Source organism: Nesoenas mayeri (genome assembly GCF_963082525.1).
Source record: "Nesoenas mayeri genome assembly, chromosome: 3".
NCBI lineage: Eukaryota > Metazoa > Chordata > Aves > Columbiformes > Columbidae > Nesoenas > Nesoenas mayeri.
Window position 1 is genome coordinate 80,789,233 of NC_137544.1, and position 26,740 is coordinate 80,815,972.

Consider the following 26,740-nt stretch of genomic DNA (forward strand, 5'->3'; position numbering starts at 1 on the left):
CAAATTTCTCTTTGTATTTAAAAGGTGTGTCCCCTCTTGGAGTCAGCTTTGAGATATGTCTAGTTTGTCATACATAAACATTTCCAAATCAGATATTTAAAGAGCATGGTAATACAGAGGATTTATTGCTGTGTATGTTTTATTATTTGATGCATGTGGATTCACTTTATTCGCTTTGTGTTTCATGTGTGAGTTACGCCACTTTGTCTTGTACTACAAAAGTGACAGAATCAAATGTATAGCAAGCAGGTTTCCATATGTCTTCGAAATGAACTCTGAGAGACTTAACTGCTAAATAAGGGGAGACCTCTCTGGTTGAAAAATATATGGTAACTGTCTTGACTGTTTGATCTGTACATATAGAAGAAACACTTGATTCATGGAGATTTGTGCCTTGAAGCCTTACTGTGTTGCAGCTGATGTCTTGAGCATTGTTACCAGTCATTAGAAAGGTGTGACATATTAACAATGACAACCTGGTATGCTGCTGCTGTTTCACATTTCACAAACAGCTTATTTCCCTTACCTCCCAAAGTAACTGCCAGGGAGGCAAGCAACCTGGCTGAGCATTTCTCTTCTCTCTATAAACCTGGAAATTAAGTTATAGCTGGTAGACACATCTGTATGCATGTGTAAGGTTGTACTAGTTATAGAAGTTGTTCTCAAAGATTTTTTCAGTCACCAGAGGAAAAGACAAAGACATTGGCTATCTTCTTTTGCTACCAAAGGATAGTTGGAATAATAGAAGAGTAATGGAAGCCTTTGCATCTCCAATAAATGTTCATGCTGTTAATAATTTTTTTTTGAGCTTTCTCCTGTACAGTATGGATTCCATTTTGTCTAGACTTGCTATTTCTTGGGATGTTTTCCTGTGAGGGAATTCTAGCTTGTTACCTCATATTTAAAAGTGTTATTTAGGATGGCAATTCACTATCAAATTCTTTTCACATTATTGTCATTTGCAGAATGGTTTGAAGACACGTTTCTCAGAACAATGTTTCTTATTTGAACTTCTATTGTTTCTATGTTCTGTAAACCATTAATGACCTTCATCCAAAGAGTTCCCTTAAAAATAAGCCACTGACTCAGCTGATGCCTCCAGATTTCTCTCTTGTCCTGTATTCCTCATGTTCCTTCAAAAATATTGCTAGGTCATTCTAAAAAATCAAATGAGCCTTTTATATGATTTTCACACTAGCCAGCTCCAGAGCTATAAGTCTGAGGGAAGGGACTGGGAAGAAAACCAAAAGATCTCCCTGATAAGTAAGCACTCTTGCAAGAACTTGAAAATAGTAGGCAGAAGATTTAAACATAGTACAACTGATTGACAATGTCAGGGATATACTTTTTGAGTGATTATGTGAGACCACAGAATAGACAATAAATATTTTCCCCAGTATTAATCTGTGGGGAATATGCAAATAAGTAAAACTGTTTTGTTTTGTTTTGTTTTTTTTTATTTAATCAGTAGTATCATTCACCTATAAATCATTTGAAAAAACATGACAAAACCCAGCTGCAAAAAAAAAAGACATTCTATAAGACGTTTTATTTATTAACCATGAGCTGAGTTACAGAACAGAGTGCCATGGTAGGCAAACTGTGAGAGACCTGAAGAAATTACACACTCAGGTAAGTTGACATTTGAGTGTCAATACACTGGGTTAGAAAGAGACTATATTTTTGTTCTTTATTTGTGCTGCATCTTTGTTGCTCAACAGCTTCATTTTGCATCAGCAGATGAAAAAATGGATTAGGAACTAAGAAGAAAACGTGTGTAGAATTTGGTAAACTGATGAAAATTTTTTTTTAGCTGTAGGCTTTTTTATTCAGAAATAGGATAATTTATGTAGACATTTTTCATGTTGAGGAAAACAACTGGCGTATTGAGTTTTGAGAACTAGGACAAACAGTTTCATAGAGACTTTGTGAGATTAACCCTTCTTAGTGGTTGAATCTTTGTATATTATTGTCACCATTAAACTGTTTAAATTATAACAACTGTGAAAGCTCTCAGTCTCCAGTTACAATCGTCCATGAATGAAGGTACAACTTCTGTGACTGAAATTATATTTCCATCCATTTAATTGGAATTGCATTTTTTCACATAATTAAAGTGATTAACACTGTGATGTGTGTTTCATAGAAAACTATCGTTGGGATCAATGGGGAGTAATAGATTGGTGAGCAAAGCATCTACAATTATATTTCAAGAAACAGCTTTCCATAGAATTTTTCATTAAAAAACCAACTATCCGGAGGCTTCCATGTTGAACTTCAGATGAGAAAAAATGTTCTTAAAACCTCAAGTATTTACAGAACATTAAGGCAAAACCCAAAATGGAATACTAGTTAATCAAGCAGTTTTTGAACTAATTCTTCTGTAGCTTCCTATAACATTCTTAAATATTTTTAAATTTGAAATAAAATAGCAGCAGTTGAAATTCGGAAATTTGTTAAATTTAATACAGTCAGAGTCTTCACTCAGTGTTGGATATGTGTCCTTGCCATTTCAGCAGCAGTTCTTTCTTTAGGTGTAGCTTTTACATTTAATATGCTACTTTACTTTTGCTGTGCTCAGAAGGGGTTATCAGATCATTCTGATAGTCATGATGAGCACCCGTTTTCTAGCACAGTTGCTCCTAGCCTGGTATTCTGTTGCATCCTTTATTGTTTAGTACACCGCAGGTTTGAGTTTTAACATTTGTGTAGGCTTCAACCTAAGCTATCTACCCTGTTGTGTCATAGTATAGATGTAACAGAACTTGAAGAACTATGTGTACAGTCCTTTATAAGCTTTGACTCTGTGTTTTGAAAATATTTTTAAACATAACAGAAAAGCAGAATATGGGCAGGTGTGGATGTCTGGATTTCCAGGGCTTTGGACAGTGTGTTGGTTTTAGCTTTTGAAATGGAAAATACTTTGGTCAAAAACAGAACCTATGATAAATGTCAGATCTCAACTTTGCTGAAAAGTCATATCATGTATCTATTGCTATATGAAGAGCTCACAACTGTTATGTTTTTATATTATTTTATTTTAACTAAGGGGGAAAAAATCTGCATCAATGGGTGCTGAAACATTTGCCATTGTTGTTTTCTTTGACAGCTTTTTGGAAACTGCAGCCTATTTCTGTATGAAACCAAAAATGGGAGAGAAGGAGGTGTCCCCACATTCTTTCTTCAGCATTTGGCATGAATTCAGTTCTGACTTCAAAGACTTCTGGAAGAAGGAAAACAAACTTATTCTTCAAGAAAGGTACATTTGTTTGTTTGTTCAAAGGCTTTTCTCAGAGGATGTTATTGGGAGCAATCACACAGAAAGCAGTCAGCCTCACTTCATTAGCACACAACCTATTGAAGTTTTCTCAGGTTTTTTAAACAGACTTTTAAAAAATATGTAATCTTCATAATTTTCAAATGGGACATTAGTATCAAACCTGAATGATATTTTTGGTAAAGCATGTAACTACTGTGCCACTCTGAATCCAAGAAATGGGGGACTTGTTTCATGTCTGAAAGTTTATTACAGTTTTCCGATTAGCATATTTAGTGAAATCAAGTCAAGGTATCAAGGCACAACATATCGTAAATATTTGTCCAGTGAAGCTGGGAAAAAGGAAGGGAAGCAGGAAGACACAAGGAAAAGTCAATTTGACCCCATGGTAAGAAAAGACTCAGACTGCACCATATTGCAAATCACAGCTCATGAACATGAGCATGTGTGGTATATGTGGCATATAGAAATGAAATAAAAGTTTTGAAAAGTTGCCCATACAGTCTGGTACATGTGTTAGAAGAGCTATGAAGTTTGCTTTCATCTGCATGCAGATATTGCATCGTGGTCACCCTTTGTTTATAAAAATGCCAGGAATTAATCAGTTGTTTAAAAAGTAATAAATGCCATGTAAGAACAAATCAAACCAATACAAACATAAAAACTGCAGACACAGTTATATAATCCTACATCTGTTAGCAACTTGAGTGACCTTGGTATACAGATAATGAAGCTACTTCCAAGCCTTAGCATTAACAGGATTGAAGCTGAAGCTATATGTTCATTAAGTGATTGTTATAAGTCCATGTTTAGGTAACTTGACAAGAACAGGCCTCTTTTTAAGCGTACTCACCCTATGCAATTGTCACAGATATCAGATTGCTGGCTTAGGAACTCATTGAAAACTCTCCTTAGGCAGCTATATGATCAGTGTCTTGTATACCATATATGTTCATTGTGAGTGGATACATTTTGAAGCAGTCTCACAGTTAAGAAACATGGACTCTGCTCCTATTGCAGGAGTGTGGTGCAAATGTTATCACAGTACAGCAGCTCTCTGGGGATCTATTTCACTTTACTGACTGTCTGACTTAATTTTATGTAATTAAGTATATCATTCTGGAATTGAGCTGACAGTTAAATGCTAAATTTGGTTTCCTTTACAGGGATTTAGCTGTCAACTTAATACAGGTTAATTTCACCTTGTATTTTTTATAGAATATGATTTAAGAAAAAAGTCCTTTCCTTTCCAAAATACTAAGCTATTTTTCTAAAATCAAACAAACAAAAACCCTCCAGAGGGTTCTTGCTGCAAAGTATTTTTCTTTAAAAAACATTAACTAAATAAGGAAAAAACCTCTTCCTCCTATTTTTTTAGTACGTCTAAAGCTTAAGAGAACAGTGGCATTGTGATACAATCATTTAATTCACTTCCAGTATGAGTATGCTAAGAAGAGAAAGAAAGTGGCTGCTAGCTGCTCCCTTCTAGGGCAAGGTTGTTTTTAGTCTCAAGGTGCAGGAAATGACAGGGAAGAAAAAGGACAGTGGGAAAAGAAACTGGAAGAACCATAGGGAAGCACAACAGAGAGACCCAAACCCAGACTCCGAGCAGACTCAGAATTTCCCAGGTAACTGCAACCCAGGACGTCACTGAGCTTAAGACTGAAAATAATCCATCCTGAAAATCACAGGTAGATTTTTGTTTTGAATTTTTAATTTTGATTTGTCTCATCAAGTTTAAATCTTCCTCTTCATAGATTTTGGTTTTTCAGCTGAGGCAGGGTTTAGACTTTGGAAACCTTTGATATCTTGGTTTGTGCTTACCTCTCAGAAAACTTCAGCATGGTGCTGTTTCAGATCTGACAAATTCAAGATCTCTTCATTGCCTTTTAGGAATTAAAATACTTTGCCCAAATTGGCAGTAACAATTTTCTAAGTAAAATAAATTATTTTGCCCCAAATGAAGGATCTTCTTTGGTAAACAACTGTCTTACCAAAGTCTTTATGTGGAAAATATTTTACCTTCAGTCATAGTTCAACCTGGTATCTGAAGTTGCTCTTTAAGCTTTTTTTCTTGACTTTACATTTGCACTTTTCTTGGTGAAAGACAAGATGCTGTGATGTTAAGGTGTCTTGACATTGAGAAGTCAAAGGAGAAAAATCTTGATTGAAGACTAAGTGCCCAAAGGTGTAAGAATGTACAACACAGTGGTTTTCAAAATCTTAGCCTAGATTGACCAAACTATAGGTGACAGAAATCTGAAATCTGGGTATTGGCACCAAAATAGAAATATTTACTTGAAGAAACTAGATTTTACTCTTTAGTTCATGTTCTTGAAGGTTTTTTCTTCCAAAGTTGAGGAGCAGGCTAGAACATTAATAGTCAAAGTAACTTTCTGTGGTTTTTCATTGGCACCAAAGTGATGGATACAGTGAGACTTTTTTTCAAGTATTGCAGTATGCCACCTGTGATGGATTATTTACCAGGTTGCTACCTCATGAAATGTATTTTAATTATTATAATTATTTATAAAATGAATAACTTTATTTCCTTTTCTTTTTTAGTTTGATCATCATTCTTTCTCACGCCTGGGTTGGTTTTGGGTTTTTTTTGACTCTTCTTTCTCCACTTTAATTCAATACACTTTTATTCTGTGGCCAATGTTTTTAGAATATTTTATATCCCAGTTTCCATATGGACTGTGTATGGAAAGGAATTACTCGTTAATAGAAAGCGTGCCTTATTTAGTCTCTGCAAATGTGAGTCACACAGTTTTACAATAATTTACCCAAAAGCTTTTCATAGATGGTATTTCCTAAGGTGGTACTACTTTTTGTTACTGATAGATTAAAAGTGTATGTTTTAAAGAAAGCAGTCAGCCAGTTCTTATTTTAAACACTTTTCACTTGGCATTTCAACTTGTATATTGGTTTGCCAAGCATTTATATGCAAAAGATAAACACTGAAGTGTCAGACTTCATATTTCCTTACCAGAAGATGAGAAAAAAAATGAAGAGAAATGGGACAAGGTTAAAAATAAATTAATTTTTCTGAAGTTTTTTACTACTTTCACTCAGTTCTCTCACTTGAAATAAAGCAGAACTGGAAAATACCAGCTGCAGAGAAGATTATGCATGATAAACTGTTAAATACAGTAGCTATAAAAAAAATGCACCTGAAAATTACAGTGAAAGCATAGGTCTGCCAAAAGGTTCTCTGAACAGTACTACTTTTTGTGGTCACACTGCACTCAAGGCTAACTGGAGCATTCCAATAGAAATTGTTACCTCAGTTATTCAGAAAGTTCTCAGATATAATTTGTACAGGTTGAAATTTCTGGTGCTATGTCTATCCTAAATATGTATCCTTTTAACTGAAAAATGTCCGAGTAATACAACTTCTTTCTGATTAAGCAACTTTAAAAAACCCAAAACAAAAAGAAAAAACACTAATAAAGGTGCATGTTTAAAGGTTTTAAATGTTGTAGGTAGTGTCCTTTCATTGTATATTAAACGTGTCACTGGCAAGCTTTCCATGTGAACTTTGAAACCTCTTGAAAGGTATCAGTCAATATAGCTTGTGATCAGCAAGAAAGTCAAGGAGAGCTTTCCCTAATTATCTTTTGGTGTTGTTTGGGAAAAAGAAAAAAAAAAAAAAAAAAATTTGAACTTTGTGAACTTCCTTGTTCAGCATGCTCATTATCTATATATGCATTTCAGTTGCTGAATATGGTAAGATGTGTGTTGCTCTCTGAATACATATTGTCGGATAATGCATAGCTGCAGTGACAGATATGCAAAAGTCTCAACTTTTTAGAAAAGCTCTTAGAGGATCATGCCACAAATCTTCAAATGCCTTTTTTTCTTCCATAGTGAGAGCAGGACCCTCATACAAACTGACCTGTAAATATATTAACTCTTTACTCATGAATCTCTGCTTTTATTCAACCCCTGTTTTCTTTATATTTCTGAGGTAGAGATGTTCAATTTTAAATGCACTGTTCCAATCTAGCACTTCTGTGAGAGCAATAATTATTTTTATTTTTCTTGACATCCAGCTAAGGCCTGCAGAACCGCTGCCCAGACTTTCCTAGGAACTAGGAAAGGGTAATCTGTCCTAGACAGTTAAGCAGCTGCTGGGTATGGCAATCAAATACGGAGCTGGAAAGTTCCTGGTAGCTAAAATACAATTATTCATCAGAAAATCTCATATTGATGGCAATGCTCCGTCTTTAGGACTAGAACTTCACGTTTTCATTATCACCGTGAAATACATCCTGGCTCATTACAGTAACAAAAATCAGTCAATACTTTAAGTATTTTTAAGTTTAAAAGAAACGGGAACAAAGAAAAGTTCCATTGCTCTGAAAGTTTAATACCAGTATCATTAGGCCATAGATGCCCATTCAGATGTTACTGGAAACGCTTCAATGACAAGACAGAAATGTGTTTCAAGGGCCTCAGTTCCACTTTCCCTTTTTCTGGGTGCAAGTGAGGCACTGGCACTCGTTTGTCCACTCCAGCTCTGGACATGTTTCCAGTTCTTCAGATTGTTTGCTGTTCCACAGGGCCTGTGCAACCTTACAAAGATTTACCTAAAACAGGGGAAAGTTGTAGTTCTAGACAGCAGAAGTGGGGGTGAAGGGGCCAGAGTGAGAAATAAAAGGACAGATATCAGTGTCCTGTAAGTGTGTACATAAGGTATATATTGCTCATAAGCTCGTGTGGCCCTTGCCTTTATGTAAAGGCATGTCACTGAACAGAGACTCACTGTGTCAGGAATGCCAGCAGAGAAGAGTTCATAAGCAGGATCAACATGATGGTAAAATTCTGTAAGTCCCAGATATCTTGCATAACACTAAGCTTAAGAATTTCTTTTGGCTGACTTTATTCAACCCTTTAACTCCCACGATAAATCTTTGACACATTAAAAATAATCTATAAACTCAAAACCATGCACTTGTGTCTCAAATGTAAAAGTTGCCCGTTCCCGTAAGAATAGCAGTTAAGCTGGCACCTGGTGTGTCACACTGTGTATATCTAGATGAAAGGGAGATTCCTGGCCAGCATGTCTCCACAGCTCATTGATCTCCCTCTGCAGAAAGACTGGTATGTCTCCCTACAGACTTCTCGGCAGGATGATTTAAAACTTGCTGTTGAGCAATTTAAAGTCTGGCATCGGATATCTGTACGTTGCACAGTGAGGAGTGTATTGGTAAGCTGCCACTTCTGCTTGCGGAGTAGGGCATTAAATCCCATGGCATGAGCAACGTCCTCTCAGAGTAATTTAAAGGATATTTTGTTAACGCTTATAATAGGAACCAGTGAGTCAGACTTGAGAGTGAGAACTTGGGGGATGTGGGAATATGCATTTGCAAAGAAATGTGGAGATGGAGGTAAAGAGAAGATAAACGTAGATGGAGGGGCAACATGAGAGGGAAAGGATGAAAATGTGGAGTATGTTTAGTGGGGTCACATTTTGTCTGGCATGCTGTTGTAATGCCTACTGAAAGCTGCAAGTGTTACATTAGTAAGTCATTACAGGTAGATACATTTTCTGACTTGGGAGCTTTAATCTCAATGTATTTATTGCTCTCTAATCAGCTGAGTTGCATGCTGGTATGCTTGGTTTTACAACTCATAGTTATAGTAACATTTCAAAACAGAATGTACTTTATGTGACTTTGAACTGAGTAATTAAAAGGATCTTCAGTTTTTGAGAGTATTTCAAACTATTAACTTGAATAAAATAGCTTTCTGAACAGAACATACTGTTACGGGCATTGGAAAATCTACTTAAAAGAAGTCTAAACACACCAAAGATTCAGAAGCTGGGAACAGGCCTTTGAGGCCATGCCTCACAAAGAGACAGTTTGCTGTCCAGCTGAGAGACATTGCTCAATATTTCAGTACTTTTTTTTTTCTTTCTCTTCCTTGTGCACTTTCAGTCCTTTTTTTTTTTTTTTCAATGAAAACACTATAATTTTTTTGATTTGGAGAGGAGAGCAGTAACTTTCATTTTTTGCATTGCCTTTGAGGGAGAAATTTGTGAAAAATAAAAGCATTTGGACAGAAGTTTTTCAATCTGGTTCTTTGATAGAAATTTTAAATACCTTAGTTTAATATTTTTAAGTAATACTGTGTTTTGTAAGGCAGGAACAAATATTTCCATATGCAACTGTAAAGCACCTGGTGCATACAAATAGTAAACTTGAACAAAGTGAAGAATCCAGTAAAAAAATAATTTGAAATCTGGGATCTTTTGTCATTTTTGTGACATGAGGCCAGATTCCAGAATGTGCCCACATTAAAATGCAGAAGGGCATTTCAGCAGTCCCATCTTTATTTACCTGGTGATTGTGTTGTTTCATGCTGGCACATCACGTTACATCCTGGTGTGTGTAGATAGGAGATAGATACCAGTCATTATCTCATAATGAAGTTGCAGTCTGTTTTCATGGTTGTAATGTCAGATTTGATGTGACAGGTATGATGTTAGTGAGATGGAATACCATGATTCCTACCATATAGTGATCTTTTCAGGTTTTTTAACCCTTTCCTGTTCCTTGAAAAAAGAATAAAACTTGCCTATAATAAAAATCAGCCCAACATACTCAACAGACGTTTACATATCAGTGAAAAAAATTATATCACAAAAATATTTAAACAGAATTATTGACAAGAGGTGTTACACTTTCTGTGCTTGTGAAATATTTTCATTCTCAGTCAGAGTGATTACATTGGCATTTGAGGTGCAATAAGATGCAATATTTTATAAATGAGCAGCATTTCTCCTTAACATATTAGACCCTTAAAGTTTGAGACACTCGCAAAGACTTAAAATCAACTGTAACCCAGACTGATCCTGAACTACTGAAGATGTTAGATTCCTTGGTTACTGGGAGTTTGCCAAATGAGTGCATGGAGTTGGCGTAATAATGACAACGTCCATTAAGTTTAAGCACATGTCTGTGTGCATGTTTTATGACATGAGTACAGGGAGCAGTCTAACATCAGTGGGTTTTTTTACATTTTTGGGAAGAGTCTCACTGTGCCTGCAGTCATTTTCAGTCATTATATAATTACATTTGAGTCATTACATTAGAACTTTTGAATATTTTTACCTGATGCAGCAAAGCTGGAGGCTTCTTATTTTCCCATTTCCTGCGCTGGATATCTCTAATTCTGTGGATCTCCACCTGACTTTTTTTCTTTGCTTTTCAGTGATCTCTTCTATTTACTCAATTCTCATCTTTGCTTCTACTGCCAATCTTGTAGCTATCAATTACTCAACATAGTAGCCCCAGTATAGCAAATGTGGCAACTCATCTGTGAAGGATATGTCTCCATATTCTATTTAAGTCAACCTCCTTCTCCATGAAGTCTGTTCAGCAAGACTTTTCTCATTCTTTTTTACACATTGCATTTTTTTCTTCTTTTACCGCATCTGCTGCTTTAAAATATTTTACAGCAAAGTTTCATATTTCCATTCACTCATGAGTTTTCTTTCTTTTGCTTGCTGATTATGTTACCAGTTTTACCTCACCTCCAGTCTTGTTCCATTCCCTTATAATTTCTTGTTGAATTTCCTAACCACATAGACCAGAATGCAGCGAGCTTCTTTGAAAGCAACCTGGCTTCAGATCCAAGAAAAACAATGGAAGGTGATGACTATCTTTTCTTAGAGCAATCTCAATTTTTATGGGCAAAGTCTGTAGGAAAGTGATTTCCATCTTGCCTGAAATACTGGGTACTTTGACAAGATAGCAGAAGTCAGGAAATGTATTTAAGTGGGCATATGAACATATGCATTTCATTAGAATCATAGCCATCTTTAAAAATTTTATTTTTTACGTTATCATTTTCAAGATGAAATTTTCTTTAATGCTAAAGTTGTCATCTTATGTTTCAACACAATATACTTTGTTGTATTTATGGACATCTGTGTATCTCTGCACAGATAAAAGCAGAATCCCTAGATCACCAATAATATGATTGCTAGATAGGACTGAGTGAAACGGAATACTTCTGAATTGAAATTCTTTCAGAATATTTTGAAGTGCGTTGTGGACTACAGTAAGACTGTACGAATGGAGGGATCTTACTTTCATCCAGTTGGCCTCAACTTCAGTTGGCCTCGAAGTTTTAGGCCCATTTTACATGATCTACACTGAAGAAAATCTGAAATGTATTCTCCAAAGTCTACTCTACACTGTTGACAGAGGAGGGATCTTGTTCAGGATCCTGGTACGGTTTACTCTCTGTGAGAAGTGGACAGTTTAAAACATTTTAATCTATTTGTCCTTGGTCCTCTGAGCCAAAGTATGATTAATCACTGTGCATTTCAGCTGTTCATTGTCTGTCTCATGGCCCTTGAAGTAACCATGGCAGGGATGTCAAGATAGTCTAATACATAATCTCCTTGTTGGTTAGGTAGAAGCTAGGTTTCATCAGTCAGTTTGATGGTACCAGGTACACTACAATGTGCTTCTTATCCATATAAAGTCTTTGCAGTCAGTTACTGAATCATATCTATGTCCTCACCTCAACCCTATTGGTGTGAAAGTAAAAGCTCTACATTTTTTGTTCTATTTTTATGTTGGGAATTGTAATTTTCCTTTTTGTTGTTGGTGGTGATTGGTTGGTTGATTTGGTTTAGGTGTTGCTGTTGTTTTGGTTTGGGTGGGGGTTTTTTTGTTTGTTTTGTTTTGTTTTTTGCTAAAGACAAACTTCTTAGCACAAAATCATTTCAGTATTTCAGTAATTGGGTCAAATAATAAAATATAGGCAACGTAGGCACATTGCCCTTGAAAAGTTTCCAAAGGAAGAACTTTAAAGTTTTCTGATCATGAAGTCTTAAACTTGTCTGACACTTGATATTTTTGCTGAGGATTTTTAAATTTGTTTTTATTTGTAAAGATACTATTATTATTATCAATAGGATATCTCAAACTTGGACAAGCTTACATAAAACATTTTCGCAACACCCCTTTAATTTCTCCGATTACAAGCATTTAATGTTGTAAAGAGTATTGGTCTCAGCTTTGTTTTATGTTAAAAAATACAGAATATCTACAGAAAAATGTCTTTTGGGTTTCATGAACTATACTGTCAAACTGTAAAAGTAGTGTCTGTCTGAGTTTATTGTGGAAGTTTTGTGAGCAGCTCTACTATCTGAGGGGTATAACCTTCCAGCCTTCTCGCTGTGCTTGCATTTGTCATGTAGCAGTGCTCGCTAGTGAAGTGAAAGGCTACCAAGCCTAGATGGAGCCAGTAGGAAATGAATCTGTCTGCCACAGATACTTCAGACAAAATTATTAATGTTTAGTGGCAGGAAAGTGGCTCCCCCCCAATGGATTGAATGATGACAGAAAGTCTCTAAGCCTTGATAAGGTTGTGGCCAGGCTGGCTCTTGGTCTAGAAGGTAGATAAAGATACTCTGTCTTTTGGGTTTGTACAGATGTCTGGTTTCTTTTTCCTGTGTGCGTGCCAAAGTGTAACTTGCTTATTCATCTTGCAGACTGGCTTTAAATTTAATCAGAGTTCGTATAGGTTTGTTTCACAATAAATATGAGGTAGAAGGCAGCAAAAGTGCTGGAGAAGGGTTTTTATTATTACGGAAATAGGAAACCACTTCCTTTCTTACAGGTCATAATTATTTGACTCTCTGAATCTTATTAAATAGCAGATTTTGAGACCTTAATTCTTGGCCTCTGTGACTGACTGTTCATTCATTTGTAGAATTTTTTTTTTTAAACCGATCAATGGATTGCCCACTGTTGTACATCCCTACATGTTTTCTTATTGTTAGGGCTGTTTGGAAGTATATGCTTTCTGAAATAATGCAGGCAACACTGTAGCAAAATTTAATATTTAAGGTGATCCTATATATTTGTCCAGATTCAAGTTATGAACGCTCTTGTTAAGTATTTATATAACCAGCCCTGGGCCTGATATTGAATACACTGCTGTTAATACCTCTGCTCTTCAGATTGCTACAGTGAGAGTAAAGCAACTCTGTGGCTATCTAGGCTAAGAAGACTAGTTTTTATAGGATTTTGTTCTTATTAAGACAAAATTAAATTATTTGGGAAAAGAAGTAACAGGCAAAAGTTGCTAAAAGTAATGCAGTTGATGTTATATTTCATTTCAAACTGATATGCTCACTTTAGAGCCAGAATTGACATGAGATGGGGCAGGGGTTGATAGCAAATGAACCAAATTCAGTTTACTGAAAGAGAGTTTGAGAAGCAGTTGGAAATTATGAAGTGAGATAGTTTGAACATCAGTCTAGCAAAGCAGCTTAGCACACTGTAAGCTTGCAAATAATTCCCATCACAGTTACCAAGTTAACGGTACCACCTGGCTTCTTCAGGAGTGCACCATGTCCCTTGGCACCTCCATCTTACCCACTCTTAGATCACACCTTGAGCATCTGTCCTGCTTCTGAGTGTTTGGTTCACTTGAGAGCAATAGTTCTATAAAATGACTGAACAGCCTCTTTAACAGAAAACATTAGTACTGTTAGAGCTAAATAATTTAAGTAAAACCAGATCTTCAGAACAACAAATCAATCTATACACATGCTAGCCTTTGGCTAAGGGTCATAATGCTTGGGTACTGGGGAACACCCACCTTGCTCAAACTCTTTTTCCACATCCTCCCCCAGTGGCAGCCTATCTTTCCACAGAGAGCCTGACAACCAATCCCCACTTTCCTAGGAATGTCTTTTTAACTGTTTCATGCCCTTTGAACTCTTTGTGCTCTGAATTCGCAAAGCTGCAGTGTCACTTTGGCCTGGAGCCTGGAAGTATGTCATTGTCTGCAACTGCTTCTCATTTTGTGACTGTTGGGAGGTTCACGGATTCATAGTTCTGGTGGTGTTTTCTCATAATATCATCTTCCCTCCTCCCATTTTTGAACTAGATCTATTGATTTCTTCATGAAGCTCTAACAACTCACTATAGTTGAATACTTAACCCAATTTTCCTGGTATAACCACTAGCATTAATACAGGTTTTGCACCTTTTGGTCTTAGGTTATTATCTTGGATCGCAAAGCTGATCAGGGTCTCACTGGGGTAAGTGGGAATTAATGTGGGAAAAGCCTGAGTAAGAAGGAAATTACCACTGTGAGAATATGACTTGAACTAGGTATGAGGTAAGAGAAACAGGGCAATTTTGTCTAAATCTCCTGAGTTTCATGGATGGGAAGATGAAGAATAAGTCAAGGCCAAGTGGAGAAAACCTAAGAAGTTGACAAAAGAGTTACCAGTGGCAAGTAAAAGTTATTTTCCAACTCAATTAAGATTATTGTCCTCACTTCAGAGGTAATGTTTTATCTACTTTTCTAGATCTTTCAGTTTAAATGTTCACATCAAAACATGCCCTTTTGCTCTTCTGGAAGGACTAGGTTATTTTAGTTTTACATTTAATAAAATCTTAATTTAGTTGAATGACCTGTGTTCGGAAAATACACTTGCATACTGTAGAAATTGATACCAGTTCTGCTGGTTTATGATTTAGCACCGCGGAAGGCTAATGATTGCCTTTGTCTCTATATTTCACTAGTATGCCAACTTTTATTTTATAGATACAGCTGTAGATTTATACAGTTCTCCGTGCTTACAGTTTTAACATGGTCATAAACTAAGTCTCCTAACGGTGAGCTTTTGGTGTGCTGCCTTTACGTTTCTAAGGATGTTTCTTTCTGAAGAGGCATACGTATAGGTTGTATTGACTTCAGAGGCTCTATCCAACCGTGTGAATCTTCCTGTACAGGGAGCAGGACAGGGGCCAAGAGACAGCAAGCTGTCCCAAACCCACACAGTGAGTCAGTGATATGGTTGGAACTGGAACTGAGCGGCTGCTAGCTCTTAGCTTTCTCTTAAGTGCATTAGGGAGTAATGCTTCTCATCTTCTGCATTCCCGTCGGTATGAATAAATAGACTCAAACTCCAAGGAATTTCACAAGAGCTACCAAAAACTTGAGGACCACAATTAAACTAGTGAGACTCGAACCTCATATGTAATCCTAGAAAAATGGGTGGCACAAGGTAAAGGTTGTCATTTATCAGTCTGAAAGTTCTGAATCATTTTTTCAAGTACAATCTAAAGGACAGAGAATTTCTGATTTCCAGCCTCCCAGACTGGCATTGTTATTAGCATTTTGCAGTTTCAGGCAGAGACAGCCTTTCTCCAAATTCCTATTTCTCTAATAGAAGCAGAAAATTTAGATGGTACACTGACAGTGACACTTAAGGGGGACCATCTTTTTAGAAAATAACCCCTACCACTGCATTTTCAACAGTTCCATTCCATATGAGGACTTTTGTTTTGAATTAATCTGAGACCCCCAGAGAGCTGTGCTGTCTTACAACCTGGTATGTTAGGCAAGCAGGGGGTAATCTGTCCTGGAAGGGAGATATTTAGATGTGACAAAGACTAGAACTAAAGATTCCCTGACATTTCCTGAGAATAACATCTAGACCTGTGTGAACGGATTTGGTAAATATTTTTGTATGTTGCATATGCTGTCGTTTGCATGATGAGTAGACTGAATACCTGCATATATTACATTGCTTCTATAAACCCGTCATTTTGATAACCTCAGTAGTACTTGTAGAGTCCCTGGGATTTGACACTAGTTCACTCCCAAGTAATATTTCATTTTCTTATTTAAATGATGTCTACCAGTGAAAGGAGCCAGCTATAGTTGTATTCGAAAAAAAAGAAATTATATGAAAGACGTGCTATTTTATATCTGACTTTGTAAGAGTGTCTTTTGATGGGGTGGGGTGTGTCTGAGTGTTTGGAAAAGATCGTGGGAGGATCGATGTCACAGATACTTTTCCTCCTTCAGATGTAAGTAGATGTGAAGAAAAAGTGGTGTTTCAGGAAAAAGAAAATGTCTTTGAACTTTACCACATTCTGTATCTTTCCCATAAGTTTCTGTTTAAAGCTATCACCACGTTCCGGTCACCACTTTTACTGAATTTATTTAAATACATTTTAAAGGTGGATTACTTGGCTGTTTGATATTCTTGTTCTATATTATGCTGCAGCAATCTATCTGATTTGCAGTCAGAAAATGTTACAGCTTGACAATAATAGGTTTGAAAGCCTTTTTTCTCCCCACTGCATGTGAAGGTCTTCCTACTTTAATAAAATGTAAGTTCATCAAAAGTAAATAGCAACTTGTTGGAAGTGCTGGAAAATAACTGATGTTAAAATTAATATTTGAAAGTATAAATTTGAAACTTATGAAAAGAACGAGGTGTGTCTGTTGAAATTGGAATAAGGAGAGATGGATGTGAAGGTGACTTTTTTTGTGTGTGTGTGTGTGTGTGTGTGTTTTTTTTAATGTTCTTAGCAGACACAGCTGGAGTTGTATTTTCAAAATCTGGCCCTTACCACACACAAAAATATTTAAAAATAATAACACCACGTCTGATTCTCACGTTGCCCTATGTAGCCTTAGTGAAATAGCAGACATGCAAGTGGTTTGGAGATGAACCGCATGGAACCAGCCAAGGATATATAATTTCTTCAATATCATTTTACTATTGTGTTGTGTTTTTATTTTTTTTTCTCACCATTGGATAATGATGAAAAGGCAGAGTAAATGCTATCTGAAGTCTACATTGTTGGCAAGAACAAGCCAATATAGGATTTACATTTTTATTTTCTACTTTCTAATTTATAAATAATATTCTCATCTCTCATTAAAAATATATATATATATATATATACATCTCACACCATTTAATACAATCGTATAGGAAGGGTTTATGTAAGTCTTTGAAGCTCAGAGTATTCATAACTTAAATCTGCATTATCAGTGTTTCAATAACCATGTGTGTTTGTAAGATTGATCTAAAAAATGAGTAAAAATGGCAAAGAAATTTTTTACAGCGTGCCATTGAACTCACCAGACTTATTCTGGCAGCCTTCTCTTGGAATATAGACCTCTGCCTTTCATAGTTTGTTCCCTCTGTGTATGACAAACAGGACATTCATCCCATCAAAAATGTGGCCTTTGGTGGTATTTCACAAGACCCTAATTTTGATACCCTTTACCAAGTCAGGGAGCACCAAGAAGTTGCGCCTCATTTCTGGAACTTGCTCCTCTCCTTACATCCGAGCAACCAAACTGCTTTCATCCCCAGCAGTCCTGTAGCCTTGCTGCCCATCCTCAGTTTTGGAAATAAAGAGATGTCTACAGTGACATGTACCACCTTGGTTGTAAACATCATATTCTTTAATAATGATTCTGCAAATTTCTGTTTTTATTGTAAGTCATTGAGTGAAGACTAGAAATTTTGGTTAAGCTGTTTTGCCATTTTAAATACAAACAAATTGAGCGAAAGGGAAGATAGCTTGATGAGAAACTTTTTTTAAACTCTAGTTGAAGTAATGAAGTTGGGAATGGATGAAGAATGATTTTTAAATACTCATAAAAAGAAAATAAGCTTTCTTAGCAGTGTTTGCTATGAATGCTCTGAAAGGTATTCTTCATGTCATCCAGTGTATTTTAAATCCTGATATATTCAACTTCAACTATAGTAAATACTGATTGCATTTGTAACTAAAATTGATTATGTCATTGGTTATGCCTGTCTTTGTAAGTGCCAGAGCCTGATGGTGGGGCAACAGCAGCCACAAAGTGCAAGGTGCTGTTTTGTGGAGTGCACTAATAAAAATATGGGAAATAAAGTTATTCACTTGTGTCCTCATGCCTAAATTTGTAAGTTATAAAGTGCACTGTCTTTGGAAATGGTTTTGGTCTGGAGGTATATTTATAAATGATGTCTCTCTTCAGAGTTAAAGAAGCAGAGGAAGTCTGCAGGCAGAAAAAGGGCAAGTCGCTATACAATATAAGACCAAAACATGACTCCGGAATTGTAAGTAAAAATTGTAGCTATACTTTTGTTCCCATGCCTCATTCTACCTCTTTCTCTTTGCATTTTATATGTATGTTATTCTTGATGTACTTTTTTGTTCTGTGTGTATGTTTGTTTGGTTTTAACTTTGAAAGTGTTAGATTAACAAGCTTGAATGCTGCCCATGAATGTTACTCCACAGTGTAAGCAAGGGCAGAATATCATTGTCCCACCCTGCCAATCTGTCTGCATCCCATTCTTGTTGCAGAACGCAACCAGAAGGCAGAAAGGCAGTTCCAGTCTTCAAGCTCACTTAGTCTGTATTCAATCTCTTTTCTACAGTCACAAAATGTAAGGAAGAATTGTGATAACTACACATTTTACAAGTTGGATCCCTTTACCAAATTCTAGTGGCTTCTGTTCCCCTGATCTGGATTTGTTTGGAATAGAACCCTGAGAAAAAGATAATACTGTGCTCTGATCATTCTTCTGAAAACAGATAAATAACTTTAATTATAGTAGAGGATAATTCTAGTTATGCAATGAAACTTTTCCACTATGATTGCCTAAGCATTTCTAGGATCATGTCTGATTTTACAGAAAATGAATATTCCTCTAGTGAAAAATCAATCTAGCACCTCACATTAAAATTAAACCTGTAGCAACTGACTATCAATATATTTGTAAAATATTGTAACGGAAGACACTTTTTGTTTGTCAGTGTCCCTCTCTGTCCCCCCACCCTGGCAAGATTTAATGCTTTTGTGCTTTGTAGCCGTGGCTATGTTACTGGAACACACCCTTGAAATGAAGCAGGTGATAATTCACTATATTCTAGCTAACATAATCTGACACAGGAAGAAATAACATTGCATTTATTGTTTCGTATTCTGAATATTTAGGGAGAGCTGGCTGTGGTTAGTGGGTTAGTGCCACAAGAAATGCAAATGGAGCAGCAGCTTGGTTAGGAATGATAAACCAGATTTTATTTTATCAATTTTATTTGAAAGCAGATCAAGATGTTATTAAAAAAATAAAAACAACAAACCACAAACAAAAGAACAACAAAAAACCCCTTACATATCTTGCTATATGTAAAGATACTGAGACTTCTTTTGGTGAGAAATAACTAGAGGCTTAATTATTCCTGTATCATTATGATTATTATTTGCACTGAAACTGGGACTTTCAGTGTTACTGAAAATTTTATAAGAGTGAAAAGGAAAGTAATTAAAAATTTTTCACAAGCAGTGTGTAGCTGTAACCTACTTCAGTTCTAGCTCCAAATGAGATGTATGAAGTCAATGCTTTTGTAAAGTGTAATAGAACATTGACCTATATATTTCTGTTCTTTTCATGTTTGTGTGAGGTGGTTTTGTGTATACTTAATTTTCTTTTTTTTTTTTTTTTTTCTTCTTCCAGAAAGCAAAGATAAGTATGAAAATCTGAGAAAAACAGAAAAAGCCATTGTTACCTGGTTACCAAAATTCAACATGCCTCTGGGTGGGGAGTGAGGGGAAGAAAACTACATCATCCTGATCATTTGCTTTCTTGACCTTTTTGAATTTGCTTTTTGTTCTCTCAAGTTTTCCACCAATTGATGTGTTATTGTACATTCATTCATGAATGTAATCACTTTAATGGAGTGCCCAGCAATAGACTAGGTATGGACTTGAAACACCTTCCCTGTACTCTGTATCTCCTTTGCCACTCAAAAATTATATTTTGTAAAGTGTATGGTATATTACACATAGACCAAGTCAGCATGCATAAAAAGTGACATCTGCATCAGTGCTGAACGTGCTAAAAATTGCATTAAGTTGAACTTCATAAGAATGCTACTCGATACAGTAAAATATTTCCATTCCTACCGGCAACATCTGTTTAACACAAATACTTCATGGCACTGCACTTAGATTAGGGAAAAAAAAAATGTTACTCCTAGTGAATTGTTTGTATCCGTTTCATGTTGGCATTTGTAGTTTGTATTTTGAATCGTTCAGTGCTGTTTATACAGTATAATCAATGCTTTCCCAACTTGTTTGGTTGCCCTCCATGACTAAATATTTGTGGAACAAGATGTTTACTGTAACTATCTTTAAAATCAATAAGGCAGCATACTTTTACTTCATCATTTGCCAGCTAGTGAATGCCAGGTGGTATGAGGGTCAGAAATCCAGCATTTAAAAAAAAAAAAAAAAAAAAAAAGAGTAAATGAAAAGCAGGAAAATACAGGAAAAAAGCACAGAAATATGATAGAGAGCATGAGAGAGATTTGGCTATTATAGTTTGTTAATATATAAAGCAGCTATTACTTTTACATGAACTTTAGAAGGTAGAGTATAGTTTTAACTGCTGACCACTTAAGTCAGACAGGCTTTTGGCCACATGTACATGAATTCCCTTTTGGACTTAGCTTTACAGTTAATTCAAAACTCCTTTAGAGAGCCATTAAAAGATGCACATGGAGATTGACATTTATGGAAAATAGTAGCCAATTCTAGTGACAGAACATAGACTACCAACTAATTGACATCAATTTCACACTTAACAGAATTGCAGACTTTTCCTCCAGGCTTTCAGTGTTCCTGACGAGGAGGTTAATGATTGAAATCCATGACTTAGGGCTTCCATTTTAGACAACATGCTTAATTCCTATTTGCAATCCAGAATTTACTGTATCAGTTTTGATCTGCTCAACTGATAACAACCCATTCCTCCAGTCCTAATTAAAGAGCCCCAAAGCAATCAACCTGATTGATAACGTTTTTCTTTCAAAGCACACTTTTTCTAAAAGCAGACTGTGTGTGCAACTGAATTGGACGCACGTGCTCACAGGCTTGGAGCCTGAAAGACACTGGTGTAGGGCAAATGAGCTCTAACCTGCCGGGTTGGGTTATTCTCTAATCTAGCACACGAAGAGACTTTCCTAGCTGTCCAGAGGCTCATATACCCTACAGGGTGTCATGAAAGGAAGTGCAAAATATGACCTCAGGAACCTGTTATTCTTCACATATACCAAGCACTAGAAAAGAGGGTTTTTTTTCACTATGTGAAAAGCAAGTCTCCTGTTGCTGACAGATCTATGTTAAAAACTGTACTTGTAATAATTTCTGGCAGGGATATAAATTACCAAGAATGGAGTTCTAAAATTTTGTGTTGTTGGGAGTAACATTACTATTTGGGGAAGTGAACAGAAGAGATTATTTGCTGTGACAACTAACTTATGGAAAAAAAAACTTTAAAAGATAAAGCTATTTTAATGGCACTGATTCAAAACCATGTTTGTATTTATGTAAACAATAGTCTTTTCCTCTTAACTTTGCTCCTAAGTGCAAGGATACAGTAGCATGTTTTCATTTGTAGCCTTCCTGTTCCCTTCAGTACCTACAGTATGTATATTACTATACTAAAAGAAATAATAGATCATCTAACAAAGATCACTATGTGCAATACTGTATTTAGTGTTTCTATTTCAATTTTTTTAGAATGTTAATTTATATGAAAATAAAAGGAATAATACTGAAATAATTGCCTTATTTCTTCACTGGCAGACTATGCAGTAGTTTGCTAGCAACTATTTCCTCCCTAAGCACCACATCCCATTCAGGTTCCTGTGATCAAGGGAAAACTTTTCTGAAAGGATGGGTGGAAAATGGGCTTCTCTTTCCTTGCCTTTTGGAAGCATAGTGATAGTAATTTCCAGTTATGTGGATATATTAGCTCTTCCCAAGGTGGTGGTAGTGAGGAGCTCCAGAGTCCTTTTCCCAAACAGACTATGTGTGGCTCACTTCCTTGGAGTGCATTTGGCTTAGTTTTGTAAACTGTTCCTATTAACGCCGCCTCCCTAAGAGTCTCAAGAAATTGCTATTAGAGCAAAAACATGCATTAGAAAGTCTTATCTGCATATTATGCCTTTAATGATATGAAACACTATATATATATGAAGTGTTGTCCAGCAACCTGATAGGACTGTCACATACAGATGTGCTACCCTTTTCACTGGGTCTGCAACATGGATGCTGAAAGTTATTTGCAAACCTCTCTCTGAAGAACAATGTCAAAGGTTGACTGCAGCTGGTGGTTCTTGAGACACAAGCTGCTACATAGATTTTTCCTCATTTCATTTACTCAGGTCCAGCCTATTTGGTTGAACATCTCACTCATATAGCTTCTCTCTAGCCTGTTTTCAAACTTCCATAGAAAGTCAAGTAGCCCACTATGTGTGGCACCAAAGTTGACACACAGCACTCTCAGAGTGGGATTTCAACATAATTTTCACCGCTGCTCTTTTTTTCAGTGGTACACTCAGCTTTTTACAGAATTCTGAACTAATGTTATTTTGTTTGGTTTGGTATGTTTTAAAGAGGTCAAACATCCCACTGGTCTCCTCTCCCTCCATTTACTGCAACATCAAGCATACTTCACTTTGAATTGGCTGTAGTCCTTGTGAGAGTTCTCATAGCAAAGATTCTGAGCCTTCATTGATCACCCACACCACATATAACCCATGGTTACTTCAATAAATGCAGCAACTGAGTAAGGACTCTCATACCTGAGCAGTAGATGTGACTTACTGAGAATAACAGTCTGGCTTTTATGAGAAACTGAGAAGATTCTTGGTGTTTTGCTTACAAATTAAAGCCTTTCAGAAGCATGGTACTTTGTCATAGAATCATAGAATGTCCTGAGTTGGAAGGGACCCACAAGGATCATCGAGTCCAACTCCTGTCCCTGCACGGGACAACCCCACGGCTCACACCATGTGTCTGAGGGCATTGTCCAGTCTCTTCTTGAATACTATCAAGCTTGGGTCTGTGACACCTCCCTGGGGAGCCTGTTCCAGTGTTTCACCACCCTCTGGGTGAAGAAATTTTTCCTAATGTTTGACCTAAACCTTCCCTGGCACATCTTCTTGCCATTCCCTTGGGTTCTGTCATTGGTTGCCAAAGAGAAGAGGTTGGTGCCTACCCTCCTCCTCCTCTTATGAGGAAGCTGTAGATCACAATGAGGTCTCACCTCAGCCTTCTCTTCTTCAGGCTGAACAAACCAAGTGACTTTAGCCGCTCCTCATATGGCTTCCTCTCAAAACCCTTCACCAACTTTGTATCCTTCTTGTGCACACTCACCAGTAGCTTAATATCTTTTTTATTCTGTGGCACACAGAACTGCACACAGTGCTCCAGGTGAGGCCGCACCAGTGCAGAGCAGAGAGGGACAATCACCTCCCTCGCCTGGCTGGCAATGTTGTCATGTAACAGTTGGATTTTTTCTGTAGCACCTTTCATCATCCTAAAGCACTTCCAAAACTTAGTTAAGTATTAACCCACAGTGGCAGTGGGAATACAGTTAGTACATCTTCCACAGACTGCCATTTCTTCTTGCACAATTTTTCAGAGATCAGCTAAAAAGTTGGAAGCAGTTATTCATTTCATGGAGAGAAGTACAGTAAGTCTTTGCATTTTAATTATTTTGTTTTATAACCTAGGTTAATAAGCAAAGCCGAGTTTGTGCCAAGTCTGTTACGTCAGTTACTTTAGTTACACCAATTTTAAACTGCTATGGACAGAATAAGTGAAAACTGATGAAGCTGAGTTTTTCTGAAGATGGTGTGAACAGGTCAGCAAAGGGAGAAGACAGATAACCACGGCCCACACATCAAATGAAATTCATGTTATAGAACAGGTTTTCCAGGCCATTCTCTTGCTTATGACAGACCCATCCATACCTGTGCTGTACCAGATAAACATTCTTCCAACCTACATGTAAAGGCATCCAATGGTAAATCCACTGCCTCAAAAAGATTTTGTCTTTCTGAAGATAAATAGTCCCTGTTGAGTCAGCACTCTTTTGTCAGTTATTCAAAGCTGCAGCTTGAATTTAAGATCTTAGAAACTGGGAGTCTTCGTTTGTCACTCACCTAAAATTAGGGTCCTGCCAATGAGACAGTTCCATGGTTATAGAGCCTAACATTTAGTGTCTTCCTCCTTCTCTTGTCCCACACCATCATTCTACTTTAAGAAATACCAGATCTATCTGAAGCTTTTTGTCATCTACCCCATGAGACTTGCCTTGCTCTTGAATTGCTTCCACAAGGGGGAGATTTTTGGATTACAGTATTTGCCTCATGGTGCTTCAGCAGTCGGGCAGCAAGAGACTGAGCGAGCTGGAACAGGACTCTGGGTTGCACCACAAACCGTAGAGATTGAGGTGGGTGCTGGGCAATGCTAAGCAGGAGAGACAGGTGGAATTGAGAGATGGACATTGGATGAGGTGGCTGCCTGAGCCCCTTTTTGAGCTGACCAACAGAGGCACTTACAAGTTCTGAGCAGAGGGAACTGGCCATGCTGAGATAAAGCACAGCAAAATAGTAATTTTCAAAAGTGACAGCTACCAAAAAAAAAAAAAAAAAAAAAAAAAAGAAACAGAACACTACCCTACTTTAGAGAGACATACAGTGTACTCATGCAAAAGCTGATAGCAACCATTAAAGCTCACATATATCTTAAGATATACTACTTTTTCTTTCCTTATGAATAGTTTGGTGCCTGTTACATCAGGATATAGCTATATGTTAAGCAAAACTACTTGGTTCACAGTAACAGTTACTTCTTTTACCGCAAGTGATGCCAGGAGTTCAGCCAGTGGTCGAGCTTCTGTCGTCCTCTTGTTAGTTAACCAGAAAACCAGTTTGTGCATGTAGATTCAACTCCAGAATCTAGGATTAATGCAATTTATTTTTCCCTCTTGCATTGCACATACCTTTGTTTTTGGGGGGGCCTGGGAGACAAGAGAAGAAATAGCTAGGCTTTCCCAACCTGTTAGAGTGAGGCAACATTTACCTGCATCTGGTAGGGTCAAAAAGAAGCTGGAGAATACACTGATTAGTGAGCACTTGGATAGAAGTTGTTGAAGCAAAGCCAATACACCTGGATGCCATATAACCCTAAAGTGGCTTTATTATTTCATCTATAATTTAATAGCAGACCTATAAAATAATTACATTATACTTAAAGCATTTCTTCATCTTTGTTTTCATTTATAAAACAAGAATTAAATACAGTTTTAACCATTACAAGCTCAACTCAGTTTTTACATAAACACAACTCCTAGAAGGAGCTTTAAGCTGCAGCATATTTGTATTGCAAACTGGTGAAAAACCCAGGCAGGACATAGCTTAAAGATAAGGATTCTCGCACATTTTTCTTAACTGAAGTTACTAGGGTGCTTTTTCTCTCTCTAGTCCAAAATGCCTGACTTTCAGTTAATTTCTTTCAAGTGGAGACTGAGATCTCTGGAGTCTTAGTAGACTATACCTATTGCCACTTCGCCCCCTGTCCCACCCACATCAACACCTTCAAGCCTGGACTTAATGGTGCTCATTTGATGGCTGAAGCGATCTCCCTGTGCACTTCTGACACACTGAAAGATCACAGCAGAAAAGCCACAACTGTTCACATAAGAGGGCTAACAGACCCAACCAACCTCATCCTACCCGTGCCAATCCCCGTAAACCGCTTGCTGAGCTGTGGTGGAGCTCAGTCCTGAAAGCCTCTTAGAGCAGCCTGTCTCACATAATAGAGACCTGTGGCACTGAACCCCTGGCTGCCCAGAGTGCTAAACACGTTAACCCCTTGAAGAAGCTGTCAGGAAAGAGCTCCCACAGCAAGCTGGTTTCACTAGATGTAGATGCTGAGCTGTGAGACATGCATCAGGGAGTTGACGTGTCATTTTTAATTTGTAAGCGTCAACCAACTGAGCGTGCATGGGCTTTGGTTTGGGGGAAGGGGCTGGTTTGTTTTGAGATGTAGGATTTTCATGCAGCTGGGACTAGTACAGATCAGAACTGGAACAGGATATACAGGACATGCTAAACTCCATTAACTGAATAACAAAAAAGTATGATTTAAAATGAACTGCAAGTGTTCACCAACACTGATTATGTAGGACTCATAAACTGAGTGGACCACCAGTATTGTAGCAATTCCAACTCTCTCCCCACTCTGACAGCTGTGACCCATTCCAGCAGCACTGACTGATGGGCTTGTCCTTTAACACTTAGACATTAACATGGTTTCCAGCCATGGGAGAGACACCACTCCCAAAACCTGATGACACTGATGCAGCTTTTGTATTCAGTCCAGCAATGACCAAATTTTGTCTTTTGTGCAGCAGTGCTTTTATACCTTAAGTGAAGCTTTGTTCCCTTAAGTTTTCTCAGTTCCTCTCCCACTACCCTCCCACCTTCCCCGGTCTGAGCAGGCATAAGTATAAGGTCATGTATGGATGTTGTCCTTTTTGGAGTAAGAAACACACATATCTAACACACAAAAACCCACCGAAAGCCTAGTTAAACCATGTCAATTTTAGGCCAGGCAGCTGACCTAGCAACCAAGTCTTTCTTACTCAACGCATTTTAATCTCTGGCATATTCTGCCACAAGAAAAATACACATGACTAGGTCTATGATACTTTAAACAGCTGTTTACGATAGCTAGGTTACAAAATAAACACTGCTGCAGAGACCATGTGTTCGATATGCTCTAACCACAGCAGCACCAGAACCCACCCTCAGTCTGCTC

At 37.2% G+C, this 26,740-nt stretch overlaps 1 protein-coding gene across 1 annotated transcript in view; it reads left to right on the forward strand.

Moving 5' to 3' along the window:
* Positions 1–19,683, forward strand: part of FMN2 (formin 2) — a gene marked incomplete at its 5' end in the record, with an annotated part of 156,569 nt that extends 136,886 nt beyond the window's left edge. The window contains 3 exon segments of the mRNA XM_080341260.1: positions 3,110–3,259; positions 18,098–18,179; positions 19,581–19,683. Of these exon segments, the coding sequence (XP_080197386.1) occupies positions 3,110–3,259; positions 18,098–18,179; positions 19,581–19,607 (259 nt within the window). The 3' untranslated portion in view covers positions 19,608–19,683.
* Positions 19,684–26,740: the final 7,057 nt, after the last annotated feature.